This window comes from Bidens hawaiensis, unplaced genomic scaffold, assembly GCF_021521415.1.
Source record: "Bidens hawaiensis isolate Kalapana, Puna unplaced genomic scaffold, B.hawaiensis_p1.1 tig00002343_1, whole genome shotgun sequence".
Taxonomy (NCBI): domain Eukaryota; kingdom Viridiplantae; phylum Streptophyta; class Magnoliopsida; order Asterales; family Asteraceae; genus Bidens; species Bidens hawaiensis.
Window position 1 is genome coordinate 367,030 of NW_027491127.1, and position 14,533 is coordinate 381,562.

At 31.4% G+C, this 14,533-nt stretch overlaps 2 protein-coding genes and 1 pseudogene across 2 annotated transcripts; all 3 read right to left on the minus strand.

Moving 5' to 3' along the window:
- Positions 1 to 479: 479 nt before the first annotated feature.
- Positions 480 to 5,859, minus strand: LOC143618854 (ubiquitin carboxyl-terminal hydrolase 24-like). Its single transcript, XM_077090927.1, has 7 exons — positions 5,771 to 5,859; positions 3,968 to 4,441; positions 3,677 to 3,864; positions 3,342 to 3,598; positions 3,114 to 3,259; positions 1,570 to 1,746; positions 480 to 950 (listed from the first exon to the last, which is right to left on the minus strand). Exons 2-7 carry the CDS (start codon positions 4,397 to 4,399, stop codon positions 762 to 764), a joined length of 1,389 nt encoding a protein of 462 aa, XP_076947042.1. The 5' UTR covers positions 4,400 to 4,441; positions 5,771 to 5,859; the 3' UTR covers positions 480 to 761.
- A 5,490-nt stretch (positions 5,860 to 11,349) lies between these two features.
- On the minus strand, positions 11,350 to 12,173 carry LOC143618989 (tRNA ligase 1 pseudogene; annotated as a pseudogene).
- Positions 12,174 to 12,181: 8 nt separating this feature from the next.
- Positions 12,182 to 14,017, minus strand: LOC143618990 (tRNA ligase 1-like). The gene is made up of 9 exons (XM_077091038.1): positions 13,847 to 14,017; positions 13,561 to 13,760; positions 13,354 to 13,461; positions 13,134 to 13,231; positions 12,979 to 13,039; positions 12,761 to 12,837; positions 12,607 to 12,678; positions 12,450 to 12,526; positions 12,182 to 12,328 (listed from the first exon to the last, which is right to left on the minus strand). The coding sequence occupies exons 1-9, from the start codon at positions 13,906 to 13,908 to the stop codon at positions 12,262 to 12,264; spliced, it is 822 nt and encodes a 273-aa protein (XP_076947153.1). The 5' UTR covers positions 13,909 to 14,017; the 3' UTR covers positions 12,182 to 12,261.
- Positions 14,018 to 14,533: the final 516 nt, after the last annotated feature.

Here is a 14,533-nt window from a genome sequence, read left to right on the forward strand (position 1 = left end):
AACAATACAATGCAATACAAAGAGCAATCTTTTAAGTTCTATCATAGCATTATCACTTTATTTTGAATTTTTGATCAAATTTTATGCTATCATAAAGACCCAATAAGCCTAAACCATGAACCCAAACCGATAGTAACGCTTTATTCTTGTACGATTTAAACCTTTAATTGTTTTGGTTTTGACTTACAACAACCGAAAATGGTTGCTAATAGTTCCACCTAAAAGCGAACCATGAATTCACAACAAAAAAAACAAAAAAAAAGACAAATTAAATAGCAAAACTAAACATTAAAAAGAACTTAAATCCAAACAAACCTAACAGATGTTTACATAATAAACAGATATGAAATAAAACAGATATACCAAACTCATTTACATTATAATAAATAAAAAGCAGAAAACTATAAAAAATCAAGTCAAAGCTCAAAAAAAAAAAGAAGAAGCCATCCAATGTCTCATAATAATATTAATAATAATGTTAAATCAATTTATCCAGAAAAAGTTCAAATTATATTTCTCAAACTACAATCTTCATAATACCCCAATTTTACCTTTTAGCTAATTGTTTTTATTTGACCCGCTGAGACGGAGCCAAAATCAACCAATTAACAAGTAAACGGGTCGAAAATACTCTTAACTAAATAACTAACAAATCAACCAAAAAGAAGTATTAAGTATTTTAAGTAATAAATATAAATGGCACATTACCATAACCTTGTAAAGCAGATATGGAGCTAAAACTATGAGAAGACCTGTAAAATCTACCGCTGCTTGTAAAAGAGAACATAAGCTTGATCATGAAGAGCTTTGTTAGTAGAAATAGAGTCAACCGATGAGTCATCAAAACGCAACCACTTGCCACTCGAATGCAAAATATCAGCAGTGTAATGACCATTTGAAGGCTCCCTCCCGTGATGAGTTATCGTTGCCACAAGCTCATACTTACGAACCTGTATGATAATATGTTCATGAGATATGGGCCATATGGTCGGGTTGGGTTGACCACACAGGTACTTCTATCATGTTAATATTTTATGTCCACTTTTCCAAAATAATAAAAATAAAGATAATTAATTAGTTAACTGGATAACAATATAGAATTTTTAAAATGATGACTAAAAATACGTTAATAAAACAATTTAGTTATTTTTAGGCTTGTAAATGAACTGAACGGAGCGAGCATGTTTGTGTTCGCTCGTTTAACTTTAACCAAACAAACGGTCGAACACAAACAATTAAACGAACGAGATTTTCGTGTTCGCTTATGTTCATTCGTTAACAGTATAAACGAACAATTCACGAATGTAAACAAATGAACATAACTTAACAAATACTAATTAAAAGGCGATACAACAAACAATGTATTGGGCTTAAAAAGTTGTTTAAATTACACTACGTCGTAATGAGTCAAAAAATTTAAACAAATATATTAATGAACGTAAATGAACGAACATTAAGGAGTAAAAATGAATGAACTAATACGTATTAAAAAATTATTTTCATTCCGGTGGATGTATATTTGTTAAATGAAGAAAAAGAAGTTAGTAATACGAGTAAGGATGATGATACCTCTGTCGTTGGTGAAACAAGCAGGTCACGGTTAAGAACGAGCTCAAGAGGGAAATAAATAGGTTTCAATAATTTGGTGCTTCCTTGGCTTCCATAGCTAAATCTCATCAAGTGCAGTATTATAATTTCAGGAAGCTCTAGTATCTTGACTGATTTGCTTGCGCTTACCAACTCAGCCTGATAATAAGTATAATTTAGAGTAATGTTAACACGCAACCTGATAATAAAATGACTTCATTACATTTTTGTGAAATCCAGTAATCTTTTATCAGCACGTTCTGTCGTCAAATTATATTGTTTTATAGGCATAGAACTAAATTGCAGTCAAATGATCAAAATGTGCTCAATAGCCACTAGATTGATTTTGCCACCTGAGGTCATCAATCTCAACTCAAAGATAAAAACAGATAATCTAGGGATCTCAAACCACTGTAAGAATAATACCAAACCCTAAAGAATTAGAACTTTTTTTATATTATGTTACTAACCATGTTAATATTGAACTTTTAACAACTAAAACATTGTTCTCATCCCCATCCCAAAAAGAATATGGAAATACAACAAAATGTTAAGTTACAAGTTTACAAGACATTAAAGTGCAAAATTTAGGGGTGTTCAAAAACTGTTGCAACCGCCCAAACCGAGCTAAATCTACCGGTTCAGATGGGTTGGGAGTAAACCGTTAGGTTTACGATTTGGAAAACCAAGTTTTACAGTTTGGTTTATGGTTTACGGTTTGAACCGCCGCCAAAACCGAACTGGACGAAAGAATAAGTATACAATATAAATTTTAATTTTTTTAATCTATATAATATAAAAAAAAAATTCACATGCAGAAATCAAACAACTCTAATACCTGTATTTTTTTTTAATTTAACTGATTTCATGCTATTAATTTTTATTCTTACTTCTCTTTTCGTAAACTCTTTAATACTCAAAAGGGTAAATAGTTAAAATGTTAAATCTTTTTAAAACCTAACATTTTACTGAATTTTTTAAAGATTGGTACAATTCCATGAAAAAAAACAAGCAAGACCCAAAACCAAACCATTTGGACAGGTCCAGCTGACCCCCACGTACTTACTGGTTTGGCCCAGAAATTCCATCAAAACCAACCAAATCAGAAACACCCCGACGAATAACCGTAAGCAAATACAAAACACAAAAATTGTAAAATATACAAGATGCAAAAAGCAAAAAGCCAAAGGAACATGTTCTAAAAGGAAAGATAATTGAGAATAGGCAAAGTGAGATTAAGCAAACACATGACCATTTAATTTATATAAATGAAGTACTATTTTATTTTAGTTTTTAAAGGCAAATTTCTTTTACCTCCTGGGACCTGAACCGAGAACCTTTGGGTGTTTAAGAGACTTTGTTTCTGCCATTGGGCCACCAAGTATTATAATTTTAGATCATGTAAGCATTTGAGAACTAAAATGTTGATACCACACACAATTGCAAGTGATGCAGATATGAAGGAGTTCATCATAGTAGCAAAAACATTGTCCACCACATACAAACTACAAGTATAATATTATTACCTTTCCTGCAGACGATGCACGGTATCCTTCAAGCGTCTCGGGTGCAGAAAAAAGATGAAGTGCATCCTCTATTGTGTTAACAGGATCGGGATATATATTAAGGTGAAGTAGAAGAAACGGTTGTATAGTTGCTGAGGGTTTGTTACCTATTTAAAATTACAAAAAATAATTATACAAAATGTTATACTAGAAAGGGCAAAATCAAAGGATGGTTCAAAATTAAATCACCTCTTGCTTTCACAACACTTCTGAGCTGGCCTCCAAAAATATGACTTAATTTTGATGGAATAAAACTCTGTGTTCTGGTAATTGTGGTTTTGTTTCTCGGCCCAACTGTTTCCCAACTGTCATCTTCGTCATCACTCACTGATGAAACCAATGAAACTTTGCCTCCGTTAACGAGAGGAATTTGTCCTTCAAGTTTATGCAATTCATCATGCATTTGATGCATGACAAAACTTAGAAACTCTTGAGCATCTTCTTGCCTGGTCAAAAAGTCATCTCAGAACCAAAAGACCATATAAAGAAATAACTTTTACAGCTAAAGAATTTAAAAACCAAACCTTGATCTCCCTGAAAAGCTATTTGGCATATCCGGGGAGAAATTGTTTAGAACGGATTCAAACATCACGGGTCGCAAAGGCTTCCCGATATTCAGAAGAATATCACCTTTTTTCTTTGGTTGCGTGCCAGGTGGCATGTCAAATTCAGTTATAAACTCAACAAATGCATGTAAAGTTGGGAACTCAATCTGAAAAAAAATAAATTAAAAGTTAAAACACAATGAGCACAGTTCTAACAGTGTCACAAACACAAACACCTATAAATGAACTTAATTCGTCAATGTAGTTTACCTCAGATATATTACGCGTTCTTAGCTCCTGCAAAAGACGCACAAATGGAGAACAAGCCAAAAGAGCCTGAAGAGTTGCATTCAGAAAGCACATATTTCCCGAGTTGACTAAACCTCGAGGTAGTAACTCAACTGAAATTGTATGCTGTGAAATTGACTGGTCAACGCCATTTACAGGTAGCTCTGCATCTTTATGTTCATGTTTCTTTATACCATTGCTGGAGGGTAAAGAACTTGAATCATTAATGTTCAAGTTCCCATTTTTGTTTACAACTTCAATGGTGTTACTTCTCTTAACATGTTTTAATGCTTGGGCCAATTTGGTAACTTCTGTCTCGGTTGGTATGTTGTTAAAACCCGCAGATCTAAGAGTTGCAGCATCCAGAGAGCCGAACATAAACAGTGCATCATTCTGTTTTGGAGAACTTTGCATGGCTCTGATCTCATCCTCCGTAAATGATCCAAACACAATCACCTGATAGTAATGAACATGATATCACTAACAATAAGGATAGTTTGACATAAAATAAGCAAACTTGAGATCAAATCAAAAACATATTTTTCATTAACAAAGCATCACAGACCATATTAAAACTCAAATGTAGCCCACTTAATAATAGGTTCCGCAACAATCTAAACACACACACATAAAATAAAGCTATATATAGACAACTATCTCATATATTAATGTTAGGTTTTACTTTTATGAACAAAGTGGACTTATTAGGGTCAACAGGAGTAACACCGCGTGATTAGGGGTGTGCAAACGAGACGAAACAAGCGGCTCGCGAGCTACTCAATATCCGATCAATAAAAGCTTGAAACAAGCCGATCAATATCGAGCGTGAACCTCAAATACAGCTCACTTAGTTATCGAGCCCGAGCTCAAGCCTTGTATGGGAAGATCGTTTAGGCTCATCGAGCGTCGCGCAATTTTAAGTTCTAACTCGTATGGACTTGTATGTATTATTTCACACTGCACAACCAAGCTATAGCTGAGCTTTGGCTCATTTAAGGTACTGGTCGGACCTAGTCAGACTTCAGACCAATTACCTGCCTATTTCCGGCAATTTGCGACTGTTTCAGACCAATTACCGGCGCCTCTAGCAGTTTCCGGTCAATTTCCGGCAAATTTCCAACGCTTCCATACACGTCACAAAATTGTATTTGTATATATAAATTACTCACAAAAATGTGTGTATATATTAAAATTACATATAAAAATGTGTGCGTGTGTGTGTATAACTTAAAACTTATACATGAAAATTCCAACCCGATTAATCCTGATTAATCGCTAGTCCCGACAAGCAACTTCCACAACACTAGGTACTGCATACGAGCTCGAGCCGAGCTTAGACTAATTAAGGTTTTTTCATAAAGTATATAAAAATAATTAAAAATGTATATAAATTAATTAATAAATAAAAAATAAACGAGCCGAACTCGAGTCGAGCTACAGGATGGCACAAAGTTAACCTACAGTCCAACATTGCAAGAGATGAACCTCAACATTAATAAAATGAGCAATTGAAGGTAAAAAATTAGACACGAAGACATAAACAAATAAATAAATCCATTACGTTGTGGTGAGTCATCTGGAGAAGATAATAATAATAATAATAACAGAGGAAAGGTCAAATACAAGTGTTGTTGGCCATGGTTTGATAATAACAGGAATATGATGAAGAAGAAGCAGAAGAGCAATAGAAGAAGACATGTATATGTAATTATATATATATATATATAGTATAGGAGAATGATGAGGTGGATATGTAGAATTAGGGTTTTAGTGTTGTAATTGTACCTGCAACTTTTTGGCCAAAGACGGAAAAAGGGGGCAGGCTCGGCTCAGCTCACCTCCAGGGAAGAAGGACACTGGAAATTTTGGTGTAATTTCATATGCATATAATATTATAGTATACTTTTTTAAATATAAAACTAATATAATAATAATAATATTATTATTATTATTTGTTTTGTCACTTTGTGTTATATGCCAAAACTTTTATTTAACTAATATCTTAATCTTAAATATATATAAACGAAACTTTTAACAGCCTTTTGGTTGTTTTCCGTATTCTCTCAAGTCATCAGATTGTTTTATTTGTAAATGAAGGTTTTTCATGTATTTGATCCAAGTTTACGAGTATGGGTCTCACCAAACCCAGATAGCCTATAAACAGGTTATAACAGTTCATAAAATTAAAATTAATTTTACCAAATATTTTATAAAAATAAGAGTATATTAAAAATTAATATTCGATATTGTAAAAGAAAACGCTAGTTGGTTTATGATGTAACGGATATGGAATGACATTTATTTATGAAAGATAAAAGCAGACAAAGTTACTTTTTTTGTTTTTATTAAAGTGAGATTGTCGGTAATAAAGAAAATGAAAACAATGGGTGTAACTGCTATCAATGTCGGCATTGATTATTATCGGTCAAAGAATTATAGTTAGAATTATTATCGAAGGATATAATTTGGAGGGTTGAGTTATAATAAGAAGATTAGTTTTTGTATGAAGAATAAGAAATAATCTTGTTTATTCATTTTAGACTTGAATGGTTGAGATTAGATTAGAGAGAAAATTAAGTGTAAAACAATTGTATGAACATAATAGTGATAACACATTTGTTGATTTTATCTCTCCACATGCAAGACACATGTCAAATTCTCCAATCATTTTAAAACGTCCATAACTTTTATATACGACATTTTTTAAGCAATTTCACCTTAATAACGAGTGTTTTTTTTATCTTTTATATGAGTACCATATTGCTATATAAAAAAAATTCATGGGTTTTTTACAAATTATGTTATACAATTGTGTTTTATTTTTTCATAGTGTTTTTGCATTTTGTTTTTTACATTGTGTTATTTAATTGTGTTTTTGTCATTGTGTTTTTATTTTCATAGTGTTTTTCTATTGTGTTTTTTACATTGTGTTTTTTCATAGTGTTTTCCATTGTGTTTTTTCCGATGGCCATTTTCGGTTGATCATTTCCGGTAATTGTTTTTCGGCGAATTTCCGGTAAATTTTTCGGCGATTTTTCCGGTGAAATTATATGGGGATTGTTTACCGGTGACTTTCCAATGAATTTTCCGGCAAAATTTCAGAAGACTTTTCCGGCAAGATGGTGGCGGTGGGCGGTGGTGGCTGTAGGAGATGAGTGAAAATTTAAGTGGGTTTTTAAGATTAATTAAGTGGGTTTTTGAAATTAAATTAAGTGAGTTTTCAATATTAAGATAGTAGATTAAAGTACACTCCTTCCTAGCTTTCTTAGAAAAATCAAACTTCTTATCGAAACCCAACTCATAATCTGGATACTTAAAATCTAATTAATCCATCCCATAAAAAGTTAAGTATCAATTTTATATGTTTTAAATAGGTATTGTGAATATTAATTTTTAAAACATTGTGTTATATTATATACTAGGTTGAGGCCCGTGTATTACACGGGTAATTGATGAAAATTTTGTACTTTAATCATTAAGTGAAATATACTTAACAAAATGATCATATATTTTATACAATTACAATTTACATTAAAGTTACAGAAATTACAAAACGAAGATTACACAAATATGTTACAAATAAATAAAACAGTCCTTGTACGCTACATTTGTGATTTTATTGGTTGGTATACACTGTTTATCACAAATCAATCTTTAATCCATGTCTGCTTATAACTCTTGATAAGGTAGCATATAGGTATGTTTATAACTCTTGATATGGCCACGCATAATTGTCCGTGTGATAAATAAGATTCTTCAAGTACATACTAACCCTCGATAAATGATAATATATCCATGAAACTAACAAAAAAAATATTCTTACACATAAAATAGCATGCCTGTTAATCAATTAATATATATATATATATAATGTCATTTGAGATCATGTGCTCATGTTTATCACAAAACATGATTATCTAAAAACCAGATTACCTGAACTTTGATAATATAGTCATCCATATAATTTTTAGAATTTGAAAGTGATTGATCATGATAAATTTGATGCCATTAATATTCTATGTATGACAAATATTTACTTGATTTTATATTTCAATTAACAATTATATAATCAAGCAACATATAAAACCGGAAATAAAATATAATAAAATGTTTTTTTTTCATTTCATATTAATGGAAAATGACAAAGACATACTAACCTTAAAGTTATGTTCGAAGTAAAGTGATTATTCTTAGTTAGTATAATAATAGAAGATTTAAAGTTGCATAAAGTGAATGTAGTGATTCTTATTTATGAGAGATGAAAGTATTTGATAAGGAATGTTTAAATTTTGAATACAAATCCTCTGTTATTTGTTAATATTATGGAGTTGTTGGAATATTTAATTAATCGATATATATATGTTTTAAAAACTTATAGAAAAAAAAACAAAGATTTCGGTTTTGTTGGAAGCATGGTAAATGACTTTTAACCGGATTAACTATTTTTTTGTAAATTAATGTGAAATTATATGCTCTGAAGCATTTTGGTCTGAATTATAAAGAAAATATTGAAAACTAAATATTAATTTTTTACTGCTACAACTCTTTATACTACACAAAAAAATCATATAAATAAATGACATATACTTCATATAGTAAATCAGTATACATATAGATTATAAATATATAATTCAACTTCAATAATTTAATGCTAAACACCAAGATATATAATAGGTGTTCTCTATGTTTGCAATATTTATACAAAACGTTTGGAGAAAATTAAGAAAATACACATTTTCCCGAGTTTAATTAATGCATATGAGAAGATTTTAAATCCAAATTTGAAACCAATCTTATATAAAAAATTATGCATTGTTGCTCGAATCCCAGTTTAAAAAACAATTTGTAGTTTATCATACAAATCCAAATTCTTCGACAATAATGAACCTTTATTTGCAATTACCTGTGACTTTAAAATTATATTCTAACAAACTTGTAACGTCAATTTTAATATTTATTTATTTCACCATTAATGTTAATGAATGAATTGATTAAGATTTACACATAATAAAAACAAACTTGAATTCATATATTGACATGGCTTAAAAGATTAAGGACCATATATTGAAATAAGTGAAAAAAAAAGTAAGGATGGCTATGAGGATGACAAGTAACAAAAATATGTAATCTTTTATTAGAGCAGGTAGATGTTTTTACACGCTTTTGTTGGATGTGAGAGGAGTGAAGTGTTTACACTCATAAAATTGAAGTCTACAACCTTAATGTGAGTTGTTTAATTTAATTTATAATTTTGTAACTTTTAAGTATATCATATTATATATTATATATAATATATAAGATAAAAATTAATAGGTTGGTGTCGCAAGACCATCATTGGTTTATGTGGTGCACCAACTCAGTGTCACACATACTAATATAATTTTTAGGTTTGGTGTCAGTGCCACAACGAAGTTTAGTATTATAATATCATAACGAAACTCATCGATACCAACAAAATTCATATTGCTTTGATCATATATTGTATTTGATTATGTTAATATGTTAGTTTTATTTTGTTATAAGCCATATGAGTGTCGTTGCTGTCTCTTACGTTGACGGAATATTATTTTCAATTAAGTATCAACATCGCAATAAACTTAACCTGTATCAACCGAATGCATGCTAATGCACCGTCACAACACGACAAATACAAGCCTAGTTTTACATAACTTTACATACATCCTTGTAGTTTATTTAAATATATATTACTACTATAAAGTTTACCCGTATTCTGTTTATAACATTATATCATTAAAAAAAAAGTGAAACTAGTTTGAAATCTTATAGAAAAATGGAAAGTTCAATTTTAAGACATACGAAGTTTGGACAATCCTTTCTAATGAAAATAAACATAGTTTGACGCGTGTATTGACCAAAAGTGGTCCAAAACCAAGTAGGTCTTGTTTTTGTATGATTTAATGTAAGTTTTTTTTTTTGAACAAATGATTTAATGTAAGTGTAATATACCAATATATCACAATAAAGTTTTACTTTGAGAAGTGGAAAATGCAAGAAAATTTTCAAAACACGGTTTCTAATAATTTCTTTATTATTTTTATTTTTCTAGTAAACTAATCATGTTAGAATTTTTTAACATCCACAATAATAATGCTATACATTATTTGTTATTATAAGGTTTAGTTTAAAAAAATGAAAAGAAAAACGTCCTACTACATGCTCTTTGTAAAAGAGATTATGAATACACCAAGTTTTGGATCAAAACTCTTTCCTCCGATCCTTGTCCACCAATTTACTACTAGTATCGTGAATCAATTCAAACGGATTTAACATGTTTCTTTCGTACTTGGTTCGTCGGCCCCTATTTTGTGGAATGGTCTAACTGTTTGTGAAAGCGACCTCCTGCCATTCTATTGGTTGATAAAGAATATTCCTTTACGACCACCAGATTTTTGTATTTAATTCTTCACAGGAACTGGGTTTTACCATGAATCCGAATCATATGGCTCGACTTCTAGTCTTGGACTTTTGTTTACTGGTATAGTTCTCAATCAAGTTTTTTTGTTTGCTGGTTTTTGATGTGGTTCTGTTTGTATTGACCCGGTTAAGTTTAATTGCAATTAATCCTTGTAAACATATATGTAAAATATAGTTATGGTTTTTTATAAAAGAATTATATGTAAAATATATATAAAAGATCATAATATAAACAACGAAATGAACATAAATATACCAAGAAATAAAAAAAGGAAATTTTTGACGCAATCAAAGATGTGTAAATAAAATATCTAAAAAAATGTTAATATAAACTAAGAAATTAACATGAATATATCAAATAATGAAAAATAAAGAAATTTGATGGAAAAAAAAGGGAATCATATACAAAAAGAAAAAGGAAAAGGAAGAATACATGCAATTGGGTTTTGAACCCAATGTAGCTTGTCTACATAAAGTTATTGTATATTTAGTGTTTGCTTGTAACTTATCTATTAATATTTCAAAGTTGATTTCTTTTGGGCCTCTAATATTTTTTTTGGCCTAGCATGCACAACCCATGGCCGACCCTTCAAAAGAGAGTTTAGAACTCATGAAAAAAAAATCTATGTATTCAATAGTTACGATATCTCCAGCAAGAAAAACTCCTAAAAAATATTAGGAAGACAAAATCCAATTTTTGGATATAGGATCGAGTCCTCAGGCTCAATACATGATTTGCCAAAAGAATGCATGTTCAACATGTTTTAAAGAAAAGGATAATATGAGTATTGCTCAATACATGATTAAGTTTTTTTTATAAATCATATATTTTTAATACGATTTTATAATCTTTTGATTTAATGTATATGCAATAACATAGGATCATATCTATAATATACATAAAAGACGGGTAAATAGTGAAAGGCGGGTCAATCTCGATGGAACTGCAGAACCCCGGTAATACTGAAAGGCGGGTTAATCTCAATGCGCGTTGCCTTTCCCTGCAAAACCAACTCGGGCAATGTATTGGCTTCTTTATGGGGTATTCCTTGAGCGGTCCATAACGTGAGATGGGGCCACTCGTTTTTAGACAATATCTTTTCACCATCAATGGACCCGGGGTGCACTTCTAACGCAGCTAGTTTATCTGACAGTAACAGCGCTGTTACATCCACAGGAACGTTCTGGTTCTCAAATCGTGCATAGTTGGCCACAGCGGCTGCACCGTGGCTTCTCTTGTGAGCAAGAGTAACGTGGGTGCTCTCAAGGCTGTTGTTTTCCATGTTGGTTTTTACAAATGTTTTCACCTTCGGGTCGTTTGCAGATATCTGATTTCATCGAACTTATATTCAGTCATTCGGTAACAGAATATTAATATTAGGAGAAAAGTTAGATATTTTACGTGTGAAAGGAGATTATGAACGTCGGTAACAGGGACATCAATGGCAGCGAAAAGTATAGTTCCAAGTTTTCTTTTTTCAGATACGGGTGTAACGTATTCTCCTTTCGTTATTCTTTTTAGCTGTTCTGTCACTTGATTAGCAGCAAATTCAAAAGGAACCTACAAAACATATATTCACAACCTCAATAACATAAAAAAAATAATAATGAAGTAATATGAGTTAAATATTAAACATGGTACCTGAATCGATGTCAAATAATCAGCATTTCTCGACAAGACCTCTCGCAGTTGTTTTTCCCATAAAACCAATTCTTTTGTGTATGTTCCTTTACTGGACTTTAATCTGAACATTTAAAAAAACACATAAACATAATTACAAAAAGGCAAAAGAACAATATAATTTAAGTATGTGACAGATGAAAAATACCTTCTATGTCTATTAGTGAAGCCTGTATAGATTTATTCCCTCTTCCAACACGGTCTTCGCCGAGTCAGGTAACGGACTCCTGTATAGATTTGTCCCAAAATTTTAATATTTATAAAAATAATATGACTGTATCGACAATAATCAAATTTTTCAAAATATAATAAATTGACATCTCTAAATATTAACATTTATGTCTTTACCTTTCGGATTTCAAGAGAGGCATCTTCACAAGTGAGCCAAAGCGTTCGATCAATTCACTTTCAAACTCCGAATGATTCTGAAATGTGAAGGAAATTAAAAAGCAATGGTCTTGCAAGAAATATATAAAAAAAAGAATAATGCTCATAATGATCATACCTTTCCGTCATACAGGTGATAGAACATTAGCAACACGTATCCAACATCTGGTGATGATTTATCTAGATTTCCCTTTAGATGAAACATTAAATAGTAAGATAAGTATTTAAATACAAAAGCATAAGTAAAACATACTAAGTAAAAACAAACTTACAGGATGATCAACTCGATTAAGTACACGGTATATGAAAAGTGCTAATGCGTCAAGAGAGAACGGATTTGATTCAGTTCCTGCATGTTAACCACAACAAAAATACCATGTTAAAATTTAAATCCGAATTTACCTATTCACCCCTTAACAGCAGTAAAGGGTATTTATGGAAAAAAAATATACGGAGTAATTCATAGAATGCATAAATGATTTACATAAACCTTCAGAGTCAGGCACAATAGGCACTGCAGATGCTTTAGTGCTACGGGACATATCCTCAATCTGCAAAAGCGGAAAAAAAATCACCTTAAAGTCCTACCATCCTCTAAAATATAATGCGCGCGCGCACACACACACACACACAATACTATGTTACCAGCCTCCAAACTTCTTCATTGGGTGCATTCTTGTCAGCAAGCACAATAGAATAAGGTTTCTTCCGCTTCTCATCAGCAACCGTTTTCCAATATTTTCCTGTTAAAAATATAATGAACAGAAATAATTAACCAAAGGCATATTACAATATTTCATTATAATATTATTAACTTAAAAAACATGATAACTTGTAATATAAAAACTTTGTTAAATCCAGACACCTTTTATATCATCACCCATCAGACTATGAACCGGACGGTCATCCTCAAGACCTTCTGAAGCACTTTTTATATACTTACAGAGTGCAGATTTAGCACAACCAGGTATTCCTAAAAATAATATGTACATCTCAAATTAGTTTTTTTTTTTTCAAATTGGTGAAAAATGAAAATGCATTTATATCAAATTTATGAGCATACACATCATACCTGGAAAGAATACGATGAGACCTTCGTTTTTCTGAATGGAACCGGGACTTGGGCTAGAAGGTTCTAGAACCTTCACGGTCTCAAGGCCACCTTCCTCTGGACTGCGTTTCGCATATTGTTCGAGAAAAGGCTCGGCTTCACTTAAGTATGTGGATGATGATGGCTGTCGATTTCCACATTTTCTTGTTATGTACACTGCCCTGGAAATATATTTTCTTTTTATCATGTACTTGGTGAGAAATAAAAAACAGTAAGCATGTAAAATATATACTCATTTATACAGTACCACTCATCCAGCATCTTGCTAAGCTGGCTCTGCATTCCCGGTGATGTGTTCCATATTTTCATTTGCCTATTGCATGAAACATTTTCAAATTTAGAGATTCACATGCACACATTTATGGCAGTTTTATTCAAATCGGCCCGTCTGTTTTGCCAGTCCTAGTTTTACCTGAGGTAGTAGGTTTTGTAGGCAGCGAGACCATCTTTAAAAAGAACTGGCAAGCCGTTGCGAATTAAAAATGTCCTCGACTGCACCCAAGTAATATTATGTCAGCAAATAGTAATTTACACCAATGAATTATAGACAGAATATACACGCCATACTTGGCTTAAAACAAGCATACCGTGTATGGATGGAATTTCAACTTGATCATAAGATTTGCATCTTCAACAGCTAAACCTTTTTTTCCGGCTATATCATCAATATTTTTGTCACTTTTTCCAACATCTATGCTAGTTTTGGCCATCTCTGCAGCATTCTCTTTACTTGCCTTGAACAAGTTGATTTCAACAAAAAAACCTAACAAATTGAAGATATATGAAATTATTATGATAATCACTAAAATAATGTTGCATGCTATAAAGTTACATTTCAGCTGTATTAATATAGAGCATGACGATATACCTCTATATAACGGCCACAGGTCTGGCTTGCACCTGAAAACACAAACAAATCAATAATACATAAAAA

Bases quoted from the DNA above. Each gene is read 5' to 3' on its own strand.
- LOC143618854 (XM_077090927.1), bottom strand. From the start codon at position 4,399: ATGCAAAGTTCTCCAAAACAGAATGATGCACTGTTTATGTTCGGCTCT. The intron at 3,599-3,676 runs GTTTGGTTTTTA...CTTTTTGACCAG, and splicing joins AGCTTTTCAGGGAGATCAAG to GCAAGAAGATGCTCAAGAGT. The intron at 3,260-3,341 runs GTGATTTAATTT...AATTTTAAATAG, and splicing joins AAGTGTTGTGAAAGCAAGAG to GTAACAAACCCTCAGCAACT.
- LOC143618990 (XM_077091038.1), bottom strand. From the start codon at position 13,908: ATGAAAATATGGAACACATCACCGGGAATGCAGAGCCAGCTTAGCAAG. The intron at 13,462-13,560 runs GTATGATGTGTA...TATTATTTTTAG, and splicing joins TCTCATCGTATTCTTTCCAG to GAATACCTGGTTGTGCTAAA. The intron at 13,232-13,353 runs GTGTCTGGATTT...TATTTTTAACAG, and splicing joins GATGGGTGATGATATAAAAG to GAAAATATTGGAAAACGGTT.